Genomic DNA, 26,815 nt, shown 5'->3' with positions numbered 1-26,815 from the left:
CAGAGCTGTGAAATAAAGGTGCAGGTCCAGAGTGACTTTGACTTCACTACATGCCTCGTGTGAATCTGTACTGAGAGGACAGGACTTTACATCTGGTAACAAATTGACCACATTTAATGGAGTGCATAAATAGACTAAACTGCTAAGTTTGGATCAAGAATATTATAACATACGAAGAAATGGAACATGTATTATGAGTCAGGCATGTGTTTATCTGGAACTGATAATAACCGGAAGGCAAAGTTCGCAAATGCTCAAATTAATGGGCTACTTTATTGCTTTGCAAGTCCAAATAAGTTAAAAACCAACATAGGCTTCTACTGGATTGACTTCTTTATCTCTGATATCTTTATATCACATTAATTTATACCAGAACTCTGAGATTAGCAACGGTTGCAAATGTTTCGGTTTATAAAGTGGAAAAATGCTTGACATGCACAATCTCCACATTCCACGCCGTAAAACTGAACTTCCCTGAAATGAAGACTGGAAGAGATAAGCGTTGAAAATAAAGCTTGCCATTTAGAACCATTTACTTGCAAAATAGTGCTGAGCTCGCAGTGTGATTGTGCTACTTGGCAAGTCGGGCTGTACAAATACCCTGCTCAGTTTGTTTATTGCAAGCAAAATATTACATTCCGACAATTGATTATAACATATACACAGTTCCGCAGATTTGGTGAATGCTGATTATGTATCAGCATTGGTCTACTGACTACGCTCCGATGATATTCAACATCATCAGGGAAAAGGATAAGAAAGTACAATTGTTTCATCTCTTCTCTGAAGCAAGTCACACAGGGAAAATAAGAAAGAAAGACAGAAAGAAAGAAAGACAGAGAGACTTTCATTTATATTGCGTTTTTCAAAAACTTGGGAAGTAACTGCAGTTTGCAACAAATTAAATACTTTTGTAATGTAGGAAATGCAGCAGCCAATTTACACAAAGCAAGGTCCCACAAACAGCAACAGAAAGACAGACTTGCATTTATATAGCACCTTTCACGATCATCAGACATCTCAAAGTGCTTTTCAGCCAATGAAGTACTTTTGGAGTGTAGTCACTGTTGTAATGTGGGAAACGCAACAGCCAATTTGTGCACAGCAAGGTCCTACAAACAGCAATGTGATAATAACAGATAATCTGTTTTTGTTATGTTGATTGAGGGATAAATATTGGCTAGGACACCGGGGATAACTCCCCTGCTCTTCTTTGAAATAGTGCCGTGGGATTTTTTACGTCCACTTGAGAGAGCAGACGGGCCACGGTTTAATCTCTCATCTGAAAGACGGCACCTCCGACAGGGCAGCACTCCCTCAGCACTGCACTGGATTGTCAGCCTAGATTGTTGTGTTCAAGTCTCTGGAGTCGGACATGAACCCACAACCTTCTGACTCTGAAGCAAGAGTGCTACCCACTGAGCCACAGCTGACACTGTGATAATGAGCAGATAACCTGTTTTAGCGATGCTCGTTGAGGGATGAATATTATCGGCACCACCGACCTGCGAGAGAACACCATCGGCAGGTCGGGGCTATAAATAGAGCTGGAACTAGCTTCTTCAGGGAGCAGTGCGAGTCGTTCCAGGAGGGCGACAGATTCGAGGAGCGTGAGTGGACTGACATCACCAAAATCCAGGTCGCTGATTGGAGCGTGGCCATGGGGTTGGGATCCAGGTGCAGAAGGAGAGGAGGCGAGCAACAGTGGAGCGGCGGGGTCGAGGCGGAGGAGTGGCGAAAGGTCAGGGATGGGGCGAGGCGAAAGATCGGGGCCCAGGAGCGTCGTGATCAGGGACCAGAAACGGCAAGAGTTCGGGGCCCAGGAGGGGCGAGAGTTCGGGGCCCAGGAGGGGCGAGAGTTCAGGGCCCAGGAGGAGCGAGAGTTCGGGGCCCAGGAGGGGCGAGAGTTCGGGGCCCAGGAGGGGCGAGAGTTCGGGGCCCAGGAGGGGCGAGAGTTCAGGGCCCAGGAGGGGCGAGAGTTCAGGGCCCAGGAGGAGCGAGAGTTCGGGGCCCAGGAGGGGCGAGAGTTCGGGGCCCAGGAGAGGGGAGGTCGGAGTTGAGGAGCCCAGCAACAAGGCAGAGGCCCAGGAGCGGTGCAGCGTATAACAACAGCGGGGTCAGGGCCCAGGGAAGGTGCAGCATGGGCCAACCCACACTGCGATCTATGGACAGTAGGAGTTTGTGTGCGCACTAGGTCCATGCAGCAGAGCTTGGTCTCCAGTTGTCTTGGTTAACCCTTGCCACTGGACCAAGACCTTGCTCTGTCATGTCCGTGTGGTGGCTGGTGTGCAACGGCCACCACACGGTAAAAGAATTCACGCACAGGCATCTTCCACCCTTCAGGATGTAGTTAGGAATCTGGAATGTCAGGTCCCTCATTGAAACACTTGTGAACTCATCCCTTTTGATGTGGAAGCGGGTCATTCTGGACACAAAGGACTGCCTAATACTATACTATTGCCCAATACACCAGAGGTGTCCCCTGCTCTTCTTTTATGTCCACTTGAGGGTGTAGACAGGGCCTCGGTTTAACTAAATACAGTGTAAATCGAGATATGGGATCATCCTGTGTCGAGGTTTGAAAGTTCTCCCCATTCAGCAAGAGCCCTGTGACCAGGCTCCGACGCGGAAGCAATGACTGCTGCCTATTATTTTTCAGAAGGATTTGTGGATCCATATGCAGATCTCTAGAAATAATCTCAACCTATTTCCTCCAGTGTTTTTAGTCCCACCTTGCGAAATGGATACAAAAACATTTGGCCCAGAAGTTGCTGATCCGAATCCATTTCATGCATTATAATTTTCTGCCTGACAGACCTGCACCCAGGCTGCAGTAACTCTGGTGTCAGGAAGGCCGAGGGAACGAGCACAAAGGGGTTTCATTACAAGACAGTGGCGGCGACAGATTGGGCAGAGGCCAGTGCCTGTTCTTTGATTCCCTTTGTGTTTCGGGTCCGACTTGGCCAAGAGCGGAAATGACGGGACAATTTGGCGACCGACAGTGCACATATCAGGATGTAAAACAAATAATATTGGAACACAAGCACCTAAACTGCATTTATACCGTCTGGTTTTGGAATTTCATTTTCATAACATCGCTGAAACAACGGACTGCTTCGCAGATGGGTGGAACTGGGCGAGACCCAGCAATATGTTCAAATTTTGGCTTCTCGTTCCTTGGCTGATGATTAAACATCCTGATTTGCAGTGTGGTGTAACCAATCATTCTTTCCCCCTCTGAGTAAACCACAGAGTAGTCGCGGTTCATGACCTTATCCAAACAATTAAACTGGAGACATTTGTACAGCTCAAGCTGCAGTGCTCGGTAAAGCTTCAGGGCTGGATTTTCCCGTCCTTTGCGCTCGAGGTCTCGCCGCGGAGCGGTGTGAAAGGCGGCGTTCGGGTCTCCCGCGCCCCACCGCGATCCTCCGGTCGGGTTTTGCGGCGCGCTGAGCAGCACGGTCAGGTAGAGTTGCGCCGGGCGTGCAGCGCCTCTCGGTGCGACACCGGCAGGAGTTTGGCCTTTTCCCCGATCCGTCCGCCCGCAATGACCGCCTGGGAAATCAGTGCAGTCCGGCATAGCCGGCGAAGGAGAGGGAGGCAGAGTACTCCGAAGGTAAATGCGAGTGTTTGTTCTTTTAATTGTTTTAGCAATTTGTGTTGTGGCGGCGAGGGCAATGTTTTGGGAATGTTTTTGTGGGTTTTTTTTTAAGGTTTTATCAACCCCCCCACCACACCCTCCCAGGCCTCTCTCAGACGAACACAGCCCGGCAGTTTATTTCACAAGTTTCCCATCCTTGAGCCACGAGAGTTGTACAACACCTCCCTTTACGCTGCACTCCCTGACACAGGGCCCAGATGCCGAGACTTCCTTACCAAAGCGCAAACTATTCCCGGCTGGAAACTTTCCCGTCCTGCCTCCGTTTTCACCCCGGCAACAGAAAAGCCCAAAATCCAGCTACACATCAAGCATTCTCCCCAGCCACGACTGATCAACTGATCCACTTCTGGAAGATCTTCTCAACCAAACCAATAGTCTAATCAAGTATTATTTTATAGGGTTATATCTTCACATCATACGAAGGGTACTACCCCCCAGATTTGTAAGATGTGGAGGTCAATACAGAGGGTCTTGGTTTAAGGTGACCAGGAGACAATCCACCAGGTTGCCCACTTATCCTCCGTCTATAACAGGGAAAAATAAATGTTCCCGGTGCATCAATATTTTTATATGCCACGCTGACTATATCATTTTCAATAAGGAAACATTTAGAAGAAATTCTGCTTTCTTATCGAATAATGTTTGCAACTTGCGCTCACTGGCATATTTTGAATTGTTCTACAAGCCTCAACCTCACAGCATCCTGCACTATTCTCACCGACCGTTACAAGCAGAAGCACAGCTACTCCCATCCCAGAGGATTTAGGTAGTTAGTTTGAAGTCACAGCTATTGGCGAGTCACAGTGCACATGGGAGAGGAACAAGTGGTGGGGGCACTGGGGAATCAGAAGGCTCTGTCCAAAGAGCCAATTCAGTTCCTTTGTCATTTGAACTACCAGAGATTGGAACCATATTTGGCCTGTTTATAAGAAGTTCACCCGGGAGGGCGCTGAGCACCTCGAGTCTCATCGCCGAGAGCATGCAGAAATCAAGCGCAGGCAGCAGAAAGAGCATGCGGGCAAACCAGTCCCACCCACCCTTTCCCTCAACGACTATCTGTCCCACCTGTGACAGGGACTGTGGTTCTCGTATTGCTCTATTCAGCTACCTAAGGACTCATTTTTAGAGCGGAAGCAAGTCTTCCTCGATTCCGAGGGACTGCTTAGGATGATGTTTATAAAAGGTTCCTGACTGCATCCAAAGTACCACGCAAGATCTGGCTCGGAGGGTGGCAAAGTCCATTCGCCGCATCATGTTCGAAGGCTTCTCCAGATTGCAGTCTACCGCGGACTGGGGAACAGCTCCAGGGCAGGCTGCACCGGACGCCTCAGCGAGACAGTGGAAGTATCTCTCGCGAACACCAACATTGCTACTACAAAGGCCCTGGGCTCCTTTCCAGGACAGCCTTCGTTGTCTGGCTTCAACATGCTGGGGGCCTAAGATTGAGTAAACCCTTCAGGCAAAGATACGTCGATCTCATTGTTGCCCATGCAGACACGCTGAAGGAATGGCCAGGAGCAGGGCTGTTGCCAGGGAAGCCACAGGTGGCATTGTTAAACCTCAATGCCGCACTACATTTGGTCCATCTACACCCTCTGGAGAAAGTGACAATTAATGTGCCAGACAACAACAGCTGTGCACATACCTGAATTAGTTGATGCGCCACCTCAGGATCCAACGCAAGGTTGGCACATAGAATCTTAGTGTAGAAAGATGCCGTTGAGCCCATCGTGCCCGTGCTGACTTTTTGAAAGAGCTATCGAAACACAGGTTGAACCTCCTTTATCCAGAATGCACTTATCCCAGAACCACCCCTCATCCTGAACCATTCCCGGCCCCCGGGTAGCGCATGCGCAGAACTCCGACATGAACAAATTGAAGTCGTTCCTCGCTGCCGACTCCTGCAATCGCTGGCCTAACCCCACGATCCCCCACCACCATGATCTCTCTGCCGCACTCCCAGCCCCAAGCCAGCCAGCCCCTTGCTCAGTACCTGCACCATCCAATTTAACATGACCACCCCTCGTCCGGAAAAATCCCTTATCCAGAACAGGCCAGGTCCAGAGAGTTCTGGATAAGGAAGGTTCAACCTGTCGTCCCACTCCTCTGCTAAATTTTCCTTTACAAATAGAGATCCAATTCCCTTTTGGAAGTAACTATTGAATCTCCTTCCACCACCTTTTGAGCCTATGATGTGCCATGACTACCTGAATGCTAACTGGCTCTCACTGAAACCCAGCAGCCAGATAGCATACTTATTCTTTGCACTGAGGAGACATTTGGAGGTCGCAGGTTAAGAGCAAGAAGAATTATACAACACACTTGCACTAACTAAAGCACTGTGGGGTCAGTGAGGTTTGGGGAGAACAACAGAACTGCATATTATGCAAAGGAGGTGAATAAATTGATGCAATGTATTTGAAGCTTGTCCACAGTTTCTTTCTGATCATGTAGAAGGTGACAGCAACACACCAATGGATAGGCATTGATATTAGTTGAGAAACTGCAATTATGCAGAAGGTGCTTGGACCATTTTCTTGGATATATATGGTCAGGAGGGTTCTTTAAAGGGGAAGCTTATGCACTTCATTGTATGTGTCTTCACGGAGTTTCTAGCACACCAGGCTTGCTAACTGCACTGATATCCTGTTGGTCTGGTCAACATCCTCCTCTGGCTTAAATAATGGCTTTGCCTTTTTTATCCTCCATATCCTCTAAAGATATTGCAAAGTTTTGCTGCACAGAGTGGATGATGATAATCTTGGAGATGCCCTGTAAGGCTGCCCCCACCCTGCCACCTATTGAGGCACCAGTAGTGCTGCTTCCGATGCTGATGGAATGTCCTATGATGTTCTTGCTAACTGCATGGGGCTCATTATATCTTGCTCTGCTTCCATCCAGACTGACTGCAAGGTGTCTTCAGCCATTGGTAAAGCCAATAACCTTGGTCTCCAAGAAGACATTCTTGCAGACTACTTTAACCTTCAAATAATCCTGGCCAAGCGATTGTCTTAAAATGCAGGCATCATGATCACTGCCCGGGAAACGGGCATTGACCTGAATGACAGGATACCTACCGGTGGTCACTTAGCAGTTGCAATTTGATGCGGTATAATCCCTTTCTGTTCTTCTGGACACTTTCACTCACCTACTGGGCGCATCCTTGAACTCTATCCAAACTCCCAGAGCCAGATGTTGGGTGCATACCTGCACTGTTTCTGGCACAACTGGGGCACCGGTTTTAGCTTGGGAGGAAGGAGCAATTTACCGGTAACACCATGCCAACATGGCTGTGGTGTGGTTCGTGAACAGTTTTTTAAAAAATAAACTGGTTTCTGCTGCTGCTGTTTTCAGCAAGGCAATCAATAAGACGTTAAATCTGCTTGTTCATGTGAGCATTAAAGGTCCCTGTGTCAAGAAGAGCAAGAAGCACTCCAGACTGGTCAACATTCTTGTCTCAACCAACACTACCACAAACAGACTGACAGCTCGTTCACCTAATTGCTATTTGTGGGATCTTGTTGTGAACCCAATGGGTGCCTGTTTGTTTACAGAACAAGAGTCACTGCCTTCAGAGTAAATCAATGCAGGTGAAGCATTTTAAGATGTTTGTCAGACATACAGGGCCCGATATTGGTGGCCTTACGGCCCGCTGCCGAATTTTGCTACCATTTTCCTCTCGCTCCCAGTTTCCACTCGGGCTGGAGTGGGCGGGAGGGGAGTGCCACCGGGAACCGCCCGCTGACGGCTGCTAGCAGCCAAGTAGCGCAAGTGGCCTCCCGCGCGCTGAGCTGCCAGATTGGTGCAGGCGGGAGTCAGCAGCGGTAGGGGAAAGGACCACTGCATGGAGGCAAGTCTAACCCTGACAGTAGCTACGAAGAAGGGAAAAAAAAGGTTAGTGAACATATCTAAAATGTTTTTTTTTTAAACCGAGAATTACCTGGATGGGGTCCCCTGAAGGTGTTTCAGTGCTTTTTTTTTGTTTCCGATGATTTTTATTTGCAGGTCTTCCACCCTCCCTGGGCCCGACTCCATCCTCGGCAGCACTTGGGTGGCAAGAGCCTTTGCCGCCGAGATTGATAGCTCCTGCCCATTGCCGCCCAGATTGACGGCGCAAGCCGTTAGCTTGCCGCCGGGCGGGCCTTGGCCTTCACCAATTTCGGTCCCATAGCAACATATAAATTTATGGCACAGAAGGAGGCCATTCGACCCATCATGCCTGTGCCGTACAAAAAGAGAGCTCTGGAGCCGAATCCCACTTTCTAGCTCTTGGTCCGTAACCTTGTAGGTTACAGCACTTCAAGTGCATATTTACCACCCTTGCAGGCAGCGAGTTCCAGACCCCACCACTCTCTGGGTGACAAAAGTTCTCCTCAACTCCCCTCTAATCCTTCCATCAATTACTACCAATCTACGCCCCCTGGTTATTGACCTCTCTGCTAAAGGAAATAGGTCCTGATAAGGTGTTACGTAAACTATTTCGAATTTAATCATTCTATTCTCACCTGCCATTTAAGCATCGTCTCAGGGAGTAGGATGCTCCTCCACCACATGTTCTCGAGCAGTCGCTCCAAGATCCCCATGCATCCCAGCCAGAATCTTTATCCTCATCTGAACGTGTGATCCTCGATGTCTACAAAATAACGAGAGAAGAATCATATTGAATAAATGCACAATCGTACTTAGTAAAAGAGGGAAAGTACTTGCAAGACATCTATGAAACAGTACAAACATAATGACATTCATTTAGTATTGTGATTCGAAGGGTAGATTCCACAAGTCTTCACCCATGACCAGGTACCTGGCTTGCTAGGAGTGTGGTTAGCTGGCATGCTGCCCACCATTTTCCCGCTCCACACTCGCAGTGAGCCAGGTAACTCCGTGGGCGAGCATGCAAACATTCCCTTAAATGTCAGCATCATAAATTTTCCGCTAAGAAAGCTTTTCAGTGAGGAAAAGCCTGATCCATTTCATATGGTCTGACTCAAAATCACTGAATTTCAAAGGTAAAATTCACAAAATATCTATTCTTTCCGCCGACATTATTCATCAGTGTCGTTTCTGGGCTCACCAATTCCAATGTTCCAAATGCTCACGTTGCACTCATCACTTTTCATGCTTATCTGCCCTTATCAATGCAAGCCTCCAACTACATATACCTTCAATTACATATACTTGGAGTTGTTTATAAAAAGGTGCATTAAGCATTAACTATTTCAGCTGGGAATCTAGTCCATATTTTCCCCTATTAAAACCCGGTTAATCTCAAGGCTCGCTGGAGGCTTGTTAATTTCATACCAAATTTATGAAGGACCCAACAGTATTCCACTCCAACTTACACATTTCACCGTTTTCACAACAGTGTACACAATGAGGAAACTGCAACCCCAATATTATGTACAAGTGCACTGCAATGTGTCAAAAACATGATTGTACTGGCTCTCCAGAAGTTTGACTGAAAAGGGCACTTTATTTTAAAATAGGATATCAAACCAAGGTACTCGAACAGAAAACAACATTTGGCAAGAATACTATCTTAGGGCTCAATTTTGCCCAACCCCTTTTTTCAGTGCGCCGACTTTGCGCGCTGGAAACGACGCCGGAAAAAAGTCGCCCCATCCTGGCTGCTTTTCCAAGTCCCCGGACTCCCGGCATGGCGTGCATTGTGAAGTGGGGGGCGGAGCAACAGGCCAGCGCCGAAAGCAATGCCGACACCTGCGCGCATGCCCAGTGAAGTCTGCGCGCATGCTCCTGCCCTCCCAGCGTGTCCTGCGGGCGGTGAGCAGGACCCGATGCTCGCAGACCCTATCCTCGGATGAAGGGATGCCCCGATCTCATCGCACCCTATCCCCGGCCGAGTGGCCTCCTGCACCGGCCGGCCGGCCGGCCCGCTGACATCCCAGGTCGAGGTAGGACTGCAGTTTTATTTTTTATTCATTGATGATTGTGCTTGAGAGTTTTGATTGCGGGGGCGGGGGCGCGGGGGGGGGGGGGGGGGGGGAGGGGAGAGAGAGTGTTTTGGTATGGCGGGGGGAGGGGGGGACTTAAAAAAAAAAAACTTGATTCTGGCATACAGGTAGGACTTCTATTTTTTATGTTAGTGATTGATTGTTTATTACTTTTATTGCTTTGTAAGTCTTACATAAGAACATAAGAATTAGGAACAGGAGTAGGCCATCTAGCCCCTTGAGCCTGCTCCGCCATTCACTAAGATCATGGCTGATCTGGCCGTGGACTCAGCTCCACTTACCCGCCCGCTCCCCGGAACCCTTAATTCCCTTATTGGTTAAAAATCTATCTATCTGTGACTTGAATACATTCAATGAGCTAGCCTCAACTGCTTCCTTGGGCAGAGAATTCCACAGATTCACAACCCTCTGGGAGAAGAAATTCCTTCTCAACTCGGTTTTAAATTGGCTCCCCCGTATTTTGAGGCTGTGCCCCCTAGTTCTAGTCTCCCCGACCAGTGGAAACAACCTCTCTGCCTCTATCTTGTCTATCCCTTTCATTATTTTAAATGTTTCTATAAGATCACCCCTCATCCTTCTGAACTCCAACGAGTAAAGACCCAGTCTGCTCAATCTATCATCATAAGGTAACCCCCTCATCTCCGGAATCAGCCTAGTGAATCGTCTCTGTACCCCTCCAAAGCCAGTATATCCTTCCTTAAGTAAGGTGACCAAAACTGCACGCAGTACTCCAGGTGTGGCCTTACCAATACCCTGTACAGTTGCAGCAGGACCTCCCTGCTTTTGTACTCCATCCCTCTCGCAATGAAGGCCAACATTCCATTCGCCTTCCTGATTACCTGCTGCACCTGCAAACTAACTTTTTTTGGGATTCATGCACAAGGATCCAAAAGAGTTTCATGCACAAGGACCCCCAGGTCCCTCTGCACCTCAGTATGTTGTAATTTCTCCCCATTCAAATAATATTCCCTTTTACTCTTCTTTTTCCCCCAAGGTGGATGACCTCACACTTTCCGACATTGTATTCCATCTGCCAAACCTTAGCCCATTCGCTTAACCTATCCAAATCTCTTTGCAGCCTCTCTGTGTCCTCTACACAACCCGCTTTCCCACTAATATTTGTGTCATCTGCAAATTTTGTTACACTACATTCTGTCCCCTCTTCCAGGTCATCTATGTATATTGTAAACAGTTGTGGTCCCAGCACCGATCCCTGTGGCACACCACTAACCACCGATTTCCACCCCGAAAAGGACCCATTTATCCCGACTCTCTGCTTTCTGTTCGCCAGGCAATTCGCTATACATGCTAATACATTTCTTCTGACTCCGCGTACCTCTATCTTCTGCAGTAACCTTTTGTGTGGCATCTTATCGAATGCCTTTTGGAAATCTAAATACACCACATCCATCGGTACACCTCCATCCAGCATGCTCGTTATATCCTCAAAGAATTCCAGTAAATTAGTTAAACATGATTTCCCCTTCATGAATCCATGCTGCGTCTGCTTGATTGCACTATTCCTATCTAGATGTCCCGCTATTTCTTCCTTAATGATCGTTTCAAGCATTTTCCCCACTACAGATGTTAAACTAACCGGCCGATAGTTACCTGTCTTTTGTCTGAGAATTTTGGTAGATTATAACGAATGCATCTGCTATAACTTCCGCCATCTCTTTTAATACCCTGGGATGCATTTCATCAGGACCAGGGGACTTGTCTACCTTGAGTCCCATTAGCCTGTCCAACACTACCCCACTAGTGATAGTGATTGTCTCAAGGTCCTCCCTTCCCACATTCCTGTGACCAGCAATTTTTGGCATGGTTTTTGTGTCTTCCACTGTGAAGACCGAAGCAAAATAATTGTTTAAGGTCTCAACCATTTCCACATTTCCCATTATTAAATCCCCCTTCTCATCTTCTAAGGGACCAACATTTACTTTAGTCACTCTTTTTCATTTTATATATCTGTAAAAGCTTTTACTATCTGTTTTTATGTTTTGCGCAAGTTTACCTTCGTAATCTATCTTTCCTTTCTTTATTGCTTTTTTAATCATTCTTTGCTGTTGTTTAAAATTTTCCCAATCTTCTAGTTTCCCACTAACCTTGGCCACCTTATACACATTGGTCTTCGATTTGATTTGATACTCTCCTTTATTTCCTTGGTTATCCACGGCTGGTTATCCCTTCTCTTACCACCCTTCTTTTTTGGTGCTTTAAATGTACTAACCTGCGTCGATTTCTTAACTGCCCGCAAGGTTTTGCAGAGCTGGCCACATACGTTGACCTAAGTCAATTTGGAGCAATGATTTAGCTGGCCAAAGTGCCATAAATGGCCAAAACTGGCGTAAGTATCTGGGAACGCCCCTTTTGAAAAAAAAAACTGAACTAAAAAAAATCGTATCTAACTGAGCAAATTTTTTAAATTATGCCAGAAAAAACAACTTACTCCAAAAAAATTGATGCAAGTCATGGCCAAAATTGGGTCCTTAGAACTATACCTGTAAGTGTTTGAGTTTCTGTTGGAAGGAACGTTTCGGGTAGTTTATATGTATAGACCAGTGCTGCTGCATTGCTATTTGAATGGGCACTGACTAATGCTGTAGAAGAAATGATACAAGGCTGTGTTACAGCTCTTCACATCATTCTGTATACATTGTTGTACTTGCTCTTTGGCACTGTTCAATTACCTGATTCAGTACAAGATTACAGACCCATTGGCCCATTACTTCTATCCCTTGCTTTTCTTCAAAGATTGCTAATAATGTGACTCATATAGTAGCTTTTCCCTAAATATTTTTGGACACTCACCAAAATATTGCCTTTTATATTTCACATGCTATTAATTTCGGAAAATACATCTATTACTGCAGGGAATAAACCCAGGGTGTTGACCTACTGCCAAGTACTGCAGTAGTTCTCGGCAGCAGAGATCAAGTGACAGTGTTCTGTTAGTATTTGACCAATGCTCGAGACTTCAACACGGCACTTCTGACCTCTTCCCGACATTACAACAGTGACTACACTTCAAAAAGCACTTCATCGGCTGTAAAGAACTTTGGGACGTACAGTGGTCATGAAAGGCGCTACATAAATGCAAGTATTTCTTTCTTTTCTTAACTGGTACCCATTCAATATATACCAGGCTGGATTTTGTGGTAGAAATAACATTATTTACGTGGAACTCAGACGAGTGCGCATGCATAATTAATCGCAGAATTCCACAAGTTGCTGTTCAAGAAGTGGCGTTCCTCCAAAAGCTTCTCAAAAATGGCATCTCACTGTCTTGCTCCCCAATGAAATACATTGAACGGCGTGAAGTTGCTGTACTTACCTCACAGTTATGAACTAAACTTGCCAGAACAAGTTAGGGCTGGTCCATTCCAGTGTGAGTGCCCTTTTAGTGGCCGTGGTAAGTTTTACTTACTGCCAAACAACCTCTCTAGCACTGAAAATGAACTTTTACAAGAGTGCAGTATCATTCCTTCAGATTTTAATTATTGTGAGAGATTTTTAAACTTCTTTTTTTACATTTTTCTTTTTCTTTTATCTCCCTCTCTTAATCTTTCTTCCTCTATTTTTATTTTGTTTTCTGTACCGGATTTGAAAATGAATGAAATATTGTAACTGACGCTTCCTGGTACAGACTCTGTGATGCTCATGAACAATTCTGCAATCGGATTGTCCTTGTCCTGTTCACAGGAAGGCCAATGGAATGTTGGCCTTTATTGCAAGGGAGATGGAGTATAAAAGCAGGGATGTCCTACTACAACTGTACAGGACGTTGGTGAGACCACACCTGGAGTACTGCATACAGTTTTGATCTCCTTACTTAAGGAGGTATATACTTGCATTGGAGGCAGTTCATAGAAGGTTCACTAGGTTGATTCCTGAGATGAAGGGGTTGACTTAAGAAAGGTTGAGCAGTTTGGGCCTATACTCATTGGAGTTTAGAAGACTGAGAGGTGATCTTATTGAAACATCTACCCTGTCAATTCCCTTCAGAATCTTGAGAACCAGGCAGAATATAGATAGTACAAAGTAGATCTTAAGGGAATAAGGGGGGGCATAGAGAGTGTATGAGACTAGATTAGCTGCTAACAAAAATGAAACTCAAAATTCTTCTATAAATACACAATAGAAAAAGGTAGTCAAAGGAAGGGTGAGATCACCTCCCATTCTTCTAAACTCCAGAGAGTATAGGCCCATTCTACACAATCACTCATTATAGGATAGCCCTCTCATCCCAGGAATCAATCTCGTGATCCTCCATTGCACCGCCTCTGTGGAAAGTACACCCTTCCTTAGATGAGGAGACCAAAACTGTGCACAGTATTCCAGGTGTGGTTTCACCAAGGCCCTGTACAATTGTAGCAAGACTTCTTTACTCTTATACTCCAACCCCTTGACAATAAAGGCTAACATGCCATTTGCCTTCCCTATTGCTTGTTAGCTTTCTGTGTTTTTTGCACGCGGTCACCCAACTCTCTCTGAACACCAACAGGCAGATGTGATTGGTCCGGGATGATTTCCCCTCCTTCACTGTGGGGAAACACCTGACCTTGACATTATACTGCATCTACCGTGCATTTGTCCACTCACCTAACCTGTCCAAGTCACCCCGCAGCCTCTGAGCATCCTCCTCACAGCTCACACCGCCAGCCAGCTTAGTGTCATCTGCAAACTTGGAGATATTACACTCAATTCTTCCATCTAAATCATTGATGTATGTTGTAAATAGCAGGGGTCCCAGCACTGAGCCCTGCGGCACCCCACTAGTCACTGAAAAGGACCCGTTTATCCCGACTCTCTGCTTCCCGTCTGCCAACCAGTTCTCTATCCACGTCAATACATTACCCCAATACTGTGTACTTTAATTTTGCACACCAATCTCTTGTGGGACCTTGTCAAAAGCCAAGGTCCAAATACATTACATCCACTGGTTTTCCCTTGTCCACTCTACTAGTTACATCCTGCTAAAATTGTAGAAGATTTGTCAATCATGATTTCCCTTTCATAAATCCATGCTGACTTGGACTTTCCAAATGCCCTGCTATTTCATCTTTAATAATTGATTCCAACATTTTCCCCACTACTGATGTCAGGTTAATCGGTCTATAATTACCCGTTTTCACATTCCCTCCTTTTTAAAAAAAGTGGTGTTAATTTGCTACCCTCCAGTCCATAGGAACTGATCCAGAGTCAATAGACTGTTGGAAAATGATCACCAATGCATCCACTATTTCTAAGGCCACTTCCTTATGTACTCTGGGATACAGACTATCAGGCCCTGGGGATTTATCGGCCTTCAATCCCATCAATTTCCCCAACACATTTTCCCAACTAATAAGGATATCCTTCAGTTCCTCCTTCTCACTAGACCCTCGGTCCCCTAGTATTTCCAGAAGGTTATTTGTGTCTTACTTCATGAAGACAGAACCAAAGTATTTGTTCAACTGGTCTGCCATTTCTTTGTTCCCCATTATAAATTCACCTGAATCTGACTGCAAGAGACCTACGTTTGTATTCACTAATATTTTTCTCTTCACATATCTATAGAAGCTTTTGCAGTCAGTTTTTATGTTCCCAGCAAGCTTCCTCATACTCTATTTTCCCCCTACTAATTAAACACTTTGACCTCCTCTGCTGAATTCTAAATTTCTCCAAGTCCTCAGCTTTGTTGCTTTTTCTGGCCAATTTATATGCCTCTTCCTTAGATTTGAGACTATCCTTAATTTCCCTTGTTAGCCACGGTTGCGCCACCTTCCCCATTTTATTTTTACTCCAGACAGGGATGTACAATTGTTGAAATTCATTCATGGGATCTTAAATATTTGCCATTGCCTATCCACCATCAACACTTTACGTATCATTTGCCAGTCTATTCTAGCCAATTCACTTCTCATACCATCGAAGTTACCTTTCCTTAAGTTCAGGACCCTCGTCTCTGAATTAACTGTGTCCCTCTCCGTCTTAATAAAGAATTCTACCATATTATGGTAACTCTTTCCCAAGGGGCCTTGCACAACAAGATTGCTAATTAGTCCTTTCTCATTACACATCACCCAGTCTACGATGGCCATCTCTCTAGTTGGTTCCTCGACATATTGGTCTAGAAAACCATCCCTAATACACTCCAGGAAATTCTCCTCCACCGTATTGCGACCAGTTTGGTTCGCCCAATCAATATGTAGATTAAAGTCACCCATGATAACTGCTGTACCTTTATTGTACGTATCTCTAATTTCTTGTTTGATGCTGTCCCCAACCTCACTACTACTGTTTGGTGGCCTGTACACAACTCCCACTAGCGTTTTCTGCCCTTTGGTATTCTGCAGCTCCACCCATACAGATTCCACATCCTCCAGCTAATGTCCTTCCTTACTATTGCGTTAATTTCCTCTATTACCAGGAACACTACCCCACTTCCTTTTCCTTTCTGTCTATCCTTCCTGAATGTTGAATACCCTTGGATGTTGAGTTGCCAGCCTTGGTCACCCTGGAGCCATGTCTCTGTGATGCCAATTATATCATATTCGTTAATTGCTGCCTGCGCAGTTAATTCGTTCACCTTCTTACGAATACTCCCCACATTGAGGCACAGAGCCTTCAGGCTTGTCTTTTTAACACACTTTGCCCTTTAGATTTTAGCTGTATTGTGTCCCTTTTTGATTTTTGCCTTGGGTTTCTCAGCCCTCCACTACAATCTGTGCTCTTTGGCACTCCTTTGACATATTTTGTTAGAGCACTCACATAATCCTTCAATATTTTATTAATAAACAGATGACATGTTCAACGCCTCCTTTTCAGGAACTCAGCTCGAGAACAATGCTTTTCAATAAATTATAGCCTATATCCCATTCATATTACAGTGCCGTTTCCTGAGGGAGCCGTGCAGTTATTTTTATGAGACGGCACTGACATCTCTGGAGGGCGTCTCTCACAACATGGTTTTGTTTATTGCCTCTAGAGGGAAAATATCACAAGAAGCAAAGATAAATAGGTGTTAGCCATGCTTCTTACCGATGGAAATGGCCATTCCATTCTATCCATTGCCAGACTGATTTTTTAAGCCCACCGATGCAAGATTTACACTGTTGGCCGGTAAGGTGTCCTATTTGACATTATTGAAAGTCTACGATGAGAATGGTAAAGTCATGAACTCAGTCTTCGAACAAGTATCAGTTGCAGCTCAGTGGGTAGCACACTTTCCTCCGAGTCAGAAGGTTGTGGATTCAAGTCCCACTCCAGGAACTTGAGCACAGAATCTAGGCTGATACTCCAGTGCAGTGCTGAGGGAGTGCTGCACTGTCAGAGGAGCTGTCTTTCAGGTGAGACGTTAAAACAAGGCTCCATCTGCACTCTTGGGTGGACATAAAAGATCCCATGGCGCTTTTCAAAGAAGAGCGTGGGAATTATCCCCGGTGTCCTGGCCAATATTATCCCTCTACCAACAACATAAAAACAGATCATCACATCGCTGTTTGTGGGACCTTGCTGTATGCAAATTGGCTGCCACATCGCCTACATTTCAAAAATGATGACACTTCAAAACGTACTTAATTGGCTGTGAAGTGCTTAGGGACGACCTAAAAGATCCCTTGGCACTATTTCAAAGAAGAGCAGGGGTGTTATCCCCGCTGTCCTGGGCCAATATTTATCCCTCAATCAACATAACAAAAAAACAGATTATCTGGTCATTATCACATTGCTGTTTGCGGGACCTTGCTGTGCACAAGTTGGCTGCTGCGTTTCCCACATTACAACAGTGAATACATTCTAAAAGTATTTAATTGGCTGTAAAGCGCTTTGAGACATCCGGTGGTCGTGAAAGGCGCTATATAAATGCAAGTCTTTCTTTCTTTCTAACAGCAAGAAAATCCTGTGTCTGTGCAGTTGTTTTGTTGTTGCCAGAATCTGCCCCACAGTATAAAAGGTGCCGATATTGGAAAACAAACACCTGGGTCAGATTTCAGAACGGTTTCCGCAACTTAAATGAAGTACCAGACACCAGTTGGACTTAATTCGAGTGCAGGGGCCAATTGCTAAATCCCACTCAAGCCGCAGAACAAAAGTACGTATCCCTTCCACTATTAATGGTTGAAAGCAGCTCTGCCTCAGGCAAAGAGTTGCTGTTCCTGTCAAGGTCACAACCGTAGCTTCTCAAGCTCTCTCCACGCAATTTGGTTTTCAAAGAAAGAGGTTTGGCAAAGGCGGACTGCAGTCTGGAAATTAAAATCTCCCACAGCTTTTTTCTTTCTTTCAAAATTTGCATTTGGTGCTTTATAGTGTTGACATTTTGATTTGTGCTAAACAGTTAGATTTTATAAACAGCTATAATTCTTGAGCATTTAATTAAAAAAGCTTTCCATTGTGCGGGTTGAGTTTCCCAGCAAACTGTTGCACCTGCACACCATCAAACGGCCTCAGGAGACACCACTTTGCACTGGCAGCAGGACAAGCAGACCCAGCAAATGGACTGCGCTGATGAAATGATGTAGGGGCTAAAGGAGCTGGTAAATAAGCACTTAAATGAAACACATTTGGCTGCGACTGCCCAAACAAACAATGCACATACATTTTCACTGGAAGGCAAACGTTAAGTTTCTAACAGGAGCTCAAATTAACCCCAAAATTGTTTTCTTTGGTTCTCCCTAATTTGTAGTGGCTTTAACATCCAGGAGATTTCACTTAACAAAGATATTATTGCTGCTCATACTAGGTTCCATGCTCAGTTGCTCCAAGCTTTCAAAGCCAACAGTCCTGGCTGCATTCAAATTGCAAATTACTACATACTTTACTGCCTCTTTAACGACATACTAATCTCTCCATTTGTATAATGCATTCCATACATAGCCTCCGGCGTTGCAGCAGGTTATGAAACTGTACCTACTTACAATATCTACTAAATGAGTAAGGTAAATAAATTAGCACTGTAATTTGCTTCTACGTTGGAGGGAGAGATTATAGACATATACCCTGTCCCTTGCTGATCGCTCAGTTGCAATGAGAAAAGGCCTGAAAGTAGGTTCCCCACCTCCTCCCATGGTCACAGACAACTCACTGCCTCAATAGTCCAGGAAAAGTAAATCTTGTTAAAAGGTGGAGGGAGGAAAGGATAAGGCTGTAAATTTCCCTCCCTCAACCGCAGCGAAGTGCCTCACTGCAACAATGCAATCGAGATTCAGCATTCTTTCAGAGCTCTCTTTCTACCCCCCTTTCTTTTGAAATAATTTTGGTAAAATTTGCGCTCTGGGGCCAATCAATGATTGGGAATGGAACATCATTATTGCATGTTGGGCCACCCAGAGTCAAGCACTCCCAGATGGAATGGCCAGATGCAGAGCACCGGGTCCTGTGTCGATGTGCCTCAACTTCCAACATCGGAAGGCACCAGCATGAATTCAGCAGCCAACATGCAGACTCTTGGATTGAGACCAAGGTGCCAAAATTGCCTTCCGACCCAAAAGGGTGGCACCTATCATCTTTTTAGTATTGGGGCGGTGTTTCACGCAGTTTTGCCGTCATTTGTCCTCCGCCAGTGTCGTGGCGCTGAAGTGCAGTTGTGGTAGGGTGAAAGTCGGAGGCGAGAGGGGCGGAAGGCGGGCGGGCTCATGAGCGCCGGGCTGACGTGTCACAATATCCCTCCCCTCCAGTTAAAGTTTTGTGAGGAAATGAAAACAGTTCCTGTTGTGGATTGCGGACCAAAGATAGGAGTATGGTTGATTGTGCTCTTACTCATTCCATGCAGGACAATGGGAAAATTAAATGGATTTGATCTAATTTGATTTCAAGCAGTAGCCTTTGCGCTGGACGGGAGAGAAAACTTATATTCGTTGAGTCTAGGGCTGGATTCTAACCTCGGTCTTGAATGAAAATAACAGTGCAATTACCCAAACGACCAAGTATGCCGTTGAACAGAATTCGATGATCATCTTGGTTTAATTTTGTCACATGTGTTACAATTGGCGGGAAAAAAATCCATTTAGTTGCACGTATTGATGATTAAGGAACACCAGCTTGGAACGGTTTTCAAGTCCAGTAGTGTGAAGAAATTTTTTTTTTCTCTAATTTTGGATTCCAGGCCTGGAAATTGAATTGCGCCTGAATTGGGCTGTTGTAGAGGGGAGCGGGGGCGGGTGGCAGCGAGGGCAAGTGGTGGCTGACAGCAGCCGCCAAATTAAATGTGAAGTCTGCCCCTCCCGGCTCCACAATAAGGGACGTAAAGAAAATAAAAAGATACCTTTCTGGCGATAGCATCCAATGTTCCCTTCACGGACTGCCGGTTTAACTCACAACGCCCGAGAATACTGCCCGCGGCATGCATGGCGGGTGATATGGTCAGTCACTAACAAATTTTGGAAAGGGGGTCTCAAAGCAGGTGCTAGGCCCCCTATATGCACATGCAGGTCTAATACCTGCTGTGGCATGGCCCTGCCTAATGTTCCTTCGAAGCTGTGTGTCGGACGGATCCACACAGCCCGGGAACAACTTTCCCAATGTGAAATTCCATGCATGCGCGAAGCTTTGATTGAGCCGCAACCCCCGTTAAAAGGACCTACGCACCCGAATTTAAAATTGGGGCAACGTTGGCCCCGCGCCTATGCAGGCGCCTTTACCAATATGGTGGGTGGCGCACCTCAGGCGCAGAACATACGCACCGCTCACCATATTGGAAGCTTATGTGCCCCGTTCATGCCTGTAAAATGGATGCGGTGACAATGAATGACTAGGCCACAGTGTCATCATTAAGCACGCCAGGTCAAGAATAGCAGAGCCAGCTTCAGACAAACAGAGTTAATGCTAAACCATCCCTGTGTTATTGACTGCATCTCTCAATGTTAGTTTAGCTCTCTCATAGCAACAGCAGTAGGCCATTCAGCCCCTTGAGACTGTTGTGCCATTTGGTGAGATCATAGAAACATAGACATAGAAAATAGGAGCAGTAGTAGGCCATTCGGCCCTTCGAGCCTGCACTGCCATTCAATACGATCATGTCTGATCCTCTATCTCAACACCATATTTCCGCTTTTCCCCCAGACCCCGTGATGCCTTTTGTGTGTAGAAATCTATCTATCTCCTTCTTAAATATGTTCAGTGACTTGGCCTCCACAGCCTTCTGTGGTAGAGAATTCCACAGATTCACCACCCTCAGTGAAATAATTTCTCCTCATCTCAGTCCTAAATTTCCTACCCCATATCCTGAGACTGTGACCCGTTGTTCTAGACTTCCCAGCCAGGGGAAACATCCTCCCCACATCCAGTCTGTCCAACCCAGTCAGAATTTTATATGTTTCAATGAGATCCCCTCTCATTCTTCTAAACTCTAGTGAACACAGGCCTAGTCGACCCAATCTCTCCTCATACGACAGTCCTGCCATCCCAGGAATCAGTCTGGTGAACCTTCGCTGCACTCCCTCTATGGCAAGTATATCCTTTCTTAGGTAAGGAGACCAAAACTGCACACAATACTCCAGGTGCGGTCTCACCAAGGCCCTGTATAACTGTTGCAAGACATCCTTGCTACTGAATTCAAAATGATGATCTCATCATGGCTGATGGTTGATGATCTCATCAACTCAAGATCATGGCTGATCTGCGACCTAACTCCATATACCCCTCTTTGGCCCATATCCTTAATGCCCTTGGTTAACATAAAGCTATCTATCTCAGATTTAAAATGAATTGATCTAGCATTAATTGCTGTTTGTGGAAGAGTTCCAAACTTCTACCATCCTTTGTGTGTAGAAATGTTTCCTAATTTATCCTCATGAAAGGTCTGGCTCTAATCTTTAGACTGTGCCCCCTAGTCCTGGAATCCCCAACCAGCGGAAATAGTTCCTCTCTATCTAGCCTGTCTGTTTCCCTTAATATCTTGAAAATTTTGCTCAGATCACCCCTTAACCTTTTAAATTTTAGAGAATACAGCAGTTAAAATCAGTAACTACTTTAAGCCAGCACTGTGGTGTCACCATCAAATGACGACTTAAACAATAAATATTCAAAAACAAACCAATACGAACAGAACTGGACCGTATTGATGTTACTTACGATTCTTTAAATCTGTTTTTATTTTTAAAAGGGAACCTGATGGCGAGACCATCCCCCCCCCAACGAGTTTCCTCCAAATACAATTTGCATATCACCAAACGCCAAACCTGCCATGAACCAGCGCAATCGGGCAGCATTTTAACATATAATTTAAAACAAAATTTGCTTTGAAAAATATTCATTGATACAAGAGTGGTATCTGGTTGCAGTTTGATTAATGCAGCAAAAAGTGGGTTTATCACAGACAATAAGCATTTTTAACCACATTGTCAATTCACTGCTTGTGCGTGACCAGATTTTAAATGACTGAAAATGACTTTTTTTTTTAAATATACAGAACCATTTTCTAGTTAGATTGGGGTACAGTAGTCCGTTGCTCAGTAAATTAAAAAAATATTTTCATTCAAACCCTTTCAAACGTGCCTATTAGTGTCCTTGCCCCAAAAGACCCAACATGCAGCAAGACCCGAACGACATCCAGGCGTGGGCTGATAAGTGGCAAGCAACATTTGCGCCACACAAGTGCTAGGCAATGACTATCTCCAACAAGCGAGAATCTAACCACCGGCGCTCGACATTCAACAGCATTACCATCGCCGAATCCCCCACCATCAACATCCTGGGGGTCACCATTGATCAGAAACTTAACTGGACCAGCCACATAAATACAGTGGCTCCAAGAGCAGGTCAGAGGCTGGGTATTCTACAGTAAGCGTCTCACCTCCTGACTCCCCAAAGCCTTTCCACCATATACATGGCACGAATCAGGAGTGTGATGGAAAACTCTCCACTTGCCTGGATGAGTGCAGCTCCAATAATACTCAAGAAGCTCAACACCATCCAGGACAAAGCAGCCGCTTGATCGGCACCCCATCCACCACCTTCAACATTCACTCCCTCCATCACTGGGGTACCGTGGCTGTAGTGTGTACCGTGGCTGTAGTGTGTACCATCTACAAGATGCACTGCAGCAACTCACCAAGGCTTCTTCAGCAGCACCTCCCAAACCCTCGACCTCTACCACCTAAAAGGACAAGGGCAACAGGCGCATGGGAACACCAACACCTCCAAGTCACAAATTCATCATCATAGGCAGTCCCTCGGAATCGAGGAAGACTTGCTTCCACTCCCAAAGTGAGTTCTCTGATGGCTGAACAGTCCACTACGAGAGCCACAGACCCTGTTACAGGTGGGACAGACATTCGTTGAGGGAAGGGGTTGGTGGGGCTGGTTTGCCGCGCGTTCCTTCTGTTGTCTGCACTTGACTTCTTCACGCTCTTTGCGTTGAGACTCGAAGAGCTCAACGCCCTCCCGGATGCACTTTCTCGACCTAAGGCGGTCTTCGGCCAGGGTCTCCCAGGTGTCAATGGTGATGTCGCACTTCACAAGGGAGGCTTTGAGAGTGTCCTTGTAACGTTTCCGCTGCCCACCTTTGGCTCATTTACCATGAAGGAGCTCCGCATAAAGCATTTGCTTAGGGAGTCTCATATCTGGCATGCGAACTATGTGGCCTGCCCAGCGAAGCTGATCGAGTGTGGTCAGTGCTTCAATACTGGGAATGTTAACCTGGGCGAGGACACTGATGTTGGTGCACCTGTCCTCCCAGGAGATTTGCAGGATCTTGCGGAGACATCGTTGGTGATATATCTCCAGCGACTTGAGGTACCTTCTATACATTGTCCATGCCTCAGACCCCATACAGGAGGACGGGTATTACTACAGCCCTGTAGACCACGAGCTTGGTGGTAGATTTGCGGGCCTGGTCTTCAAACATTCTTTTCCTCAGACGGCCGAAGGCTGCGCTGGCGCACTGGAGGCGATGTTGAATCTCTGCATCAATGTCTGCCTTTATTGATAAGAGGCTCCTGAGATATGGAAAATGGTCCACGTTGTCCAGGGCCACGCCGTGAATCTTGATGACTAGGGGGCAGTGCTGTGTGGCGGAGATAGGCTGGTGGAGGACCTTTGTCTTACAGATGTTAAGTGTAAGGCCCATGCTTTCATATGCTTCAATGAATACATTGACTATATCCTGGAGTTCAGCCTCAGAATGTGCGCCGTTCCTTCATCGTTGCTGGGTGAAGATCCTGGAACTCCCTCCCTAACAGCACTGTGGGAGCACCTTCACCACACGGACTGCAACGGTTCAAGGCGGCGGCTCACCACCACCTTCGAGGGCAATTAGAGACAGGCAATAAATGCCGGCCTTGCCAGCGATGCCCACAATCCAGAAAGGAATTTTTTTTTTTAAATTAGCAGAAACTCCCAATGGTGATTAATTCAGCCTTGGAGCATGGCTAGTTTTGTGGGCAGGGCCGGTTTCTCGCGCAATTTTTTTTAAAAAAGAGCGTTAAAAATCACAGAAACTCGAGTTGTGTTGAACGCAATTTGTGCTTACATTTTTGCGATCTTTTGCGCAGGTTACACCGATATCGGGCAAATTGTGCCGAAAAAATACCAGTGCACTCAAGCGGAAACTCCAGGCCCACAAATAAATAATATTTATCTTCTGAAATGTTTCTCTTTGCTTGTGTAGCACTTAACATACTCCGTCATAGTCCCAGGAGGTGATTAAGGAGAACCATATCCATTCTCATTATAAGATTCTTCGATGCAGTTACATTTGATAACATGCGAGTGCAACACCAGCTATAGTGCACGCTTTATTATAACGTAGAACAATGCTCAGATCCCACGGACACCTGTTATCATTTTTAGTTCGAACATTCCACCTTTCAACTCTGCAAAAACAAAATGATGGCTACGACACCACAGTGTTTCTCTCTAATTTACAGGTTTGTTGTCTGCCGAAGGGATTGGCTGCCAGACTTTCCTTTCTGGCTGCTGGTACAAATCCTTCCTTACGTTGATTTGTTGGAGGCTGTGTGCTTTGCAGTGCTGCTGTAGGACAGGAAAAGTAGGGGAAAGGACTTCCAGAAGGACTGGCATTATTTGATGCACTTCAAGCACATTTCCACTTTGGGTTATTAAAACTTTTGGACAATGCATGTCACAAGAAAACACCCACTAAAATCTCATGTTTGGGTAGCATGATCAATATTGTATTCTTTACAGTCAATTACATAAAAACAAACTGCATCTCTTTCACATGCAGTGGAATCTAAACAACTCTTTTCCATCAGCTGTCAACCTGAAACCAGCTTTGAACTTTTCCGTGCTTAAAATATCTCTTGCTGCCAAAGGAGTTTAAATCTCCTATTGGTGTTTAGATCGTTGAAGAACTTTCTACTGCGTATGTGTAAACCCATCTATCATTTTTCTCATACTCTGGCTCACGTTGGCTCTCTCTCTCGTATTAGAAATGTATTTTTATCAGGACTTCAATAATTTAATCAACCCTTTGCCAAAAAGGAAATAAAGCCGCGATGATATCCAGCAGCCCTAAAGGCCGATCCCATTTTCCTTGCGGAATTTGGTCCGATGACAGACAAATCACCCCTCCCCAGCCCTGGGGGAGCTTACAATCCATCAAATCCTTCCACTCTAGTGGTCTGTGCATTTGTAAATTTGAAAGCCTCACAAAGGCACCACGAGTAGTACTGAAGGACAATGAATCATGAGAGCGGCGATTGCAGTGCAGGGAGAATCAGTACGGTTTGCACTTAGTTAATAATAAAACATTAATGTGCTCCATTCGGCTCTCTGCGTACTCACTGCACGCAGGTGCTGACAAAATTTATCGTGCAACTTTTTCCTATCCTTAAAATAAGATGAAGAAAATCCCAGTGGATTAGTTCTAGGTCAGTACTTAAAATAGAAATAATTGTGAACAACACACACAGCTGAAAGGAATACGTTCCAGTACTTCCTCATTTAAACAGAACGCAGTGTTGTGTCTGTCAACGATGATGTACAAGGTTCTATGATTAGTTGCTATGTACAGAAGGAATGTCAACCTCCTGGTGCTAAGAATATGGCTTTTGAAGCCGAATCATTTGCTGGAACGGTGAACTCCCTTCAATAGCAAATATGAACAGCAAAAGGTTTCCATAATCAGACACAATCACAAGTAGTAAACGACATTGTCGTTCAAGATATTGCTTATTCCAAATTCAATCAACAACCCAAACATTACAAACGGAAATTCCTTTACCTATATTAGTGCTGTTAATAATCCGTGATCTGTACAATATTATCTGAAGTGAATATTTTCCTGTAAAAAGTTTCCAGAGTGAATTAAAAAAGTGAATATAACAAAATATTTTAGGGTGATGATAATGTGTTCAAGCCAAATGTTTACAAAAGGCACTTCTGACACTACAATGGCCTGGATTTTCCTGGGCCTATGACCTTGTACGTGGGGCATACGCAGTCGTAAGTGCCTCCCAGGTTCTGGGTTTACACATATGCTGCGCCAAAACCCGGAACTTGCAATCGGTCAAGAATTTGAAAGCAAGGATGCAGATTTTTAAATCGCGCCATTGCCGGACCAGGAGCCAAGCGAGCACAGCGAGACCCATAATGCAGCTTGTTAACTGACCATGTATACGAACGCAACCAATGTTTATTGTTGTCTTGCAAATGCACATACTTCCTGCTGTACGATACCAACGATGCTGCGGCAAACCAGTCCCACGCACCCCTTCCCTCAACCTGTGACAGGGAATGTGGTTCTCGTATTGGACTGTTCAGCCACCTTAGGACTCGTTTTAAGAGTGGAAGCAAGTCTTCCTCAATTCCGAGGGACTGCCAATGATGACTAACTTCCTGTAACTTCACTCCTTAGCAATGGAACTATACATTGCTCATTGGATGTTGTGGCAGTTCTGTCCTATATACAGCATATCGTCCGGCTTACTATGAGCACTGCCAGACGAGATCTGCTAGTAATATATTTATATGTATATATATTTCTGACCCATCACATTACACTTCCTGTGTCAGATTTCTCTTCCATATGTAATTATTGGCAAATTTATACCAAGCACATTTCTTGCAGCTTATTGACTCATAAGGTCTTTCAACAATTTTTTGAGAGAAATAAAACAAGAATAATATGTTGTGTGTACGTTCCAGTTCTTATCCAACAGCACATCCTTTGACTTATGTGCAACACCACAGAACATCTGCTTTATAAGTCTTATATTAAAAATCCTGCATCTGCACACATTTC

At 45.3% G+C, this 26,815-nt stretch overlaps 1 protein-coding gene across 1 annotated transcript in view; it reads right to left on the bottom strand.

Moving 5' to 3' along the window:
* LOC139228164 (ADAMTS-like protein 3) overlaps nucleotides 1-26,815 on the bottom strand; it is a 616,221-nt gene that overhangs the window by 263,741 nt on the left and 325,665 nt on the right. Inside the window, exon 4 of the mRNA XM_070859351.1 lies at nucleotides 8,167-8,294. Within this exon, the coding sequence (XP_070715452.1) occupies nucleotides 8,167-8,294 (128 nt within the window). The remainder of the gene's footprint in view (nucleotides 1-8,166; nucleotides 8,295-26,815) is intronic.

This window comes from Pristiophorus japonicus, chromosome 17 (assembly GCF_044704955.1).
Source record: "Pristiophorus japonicus isolate sPriJap1 chromosome 17, sPriJap1.hap1, whole genome shotgun sequence".
NCBI lineage: Eukaryota > Metazoa > Chordata > Chondrichthyes > Pristiophoridae > Pristiophorus > Pristiophorus japonicus.
Note: the sequence above shows the minus strand (reverse complement) of the source record. Positions and strands in the feature narration are given on the sequence as shown.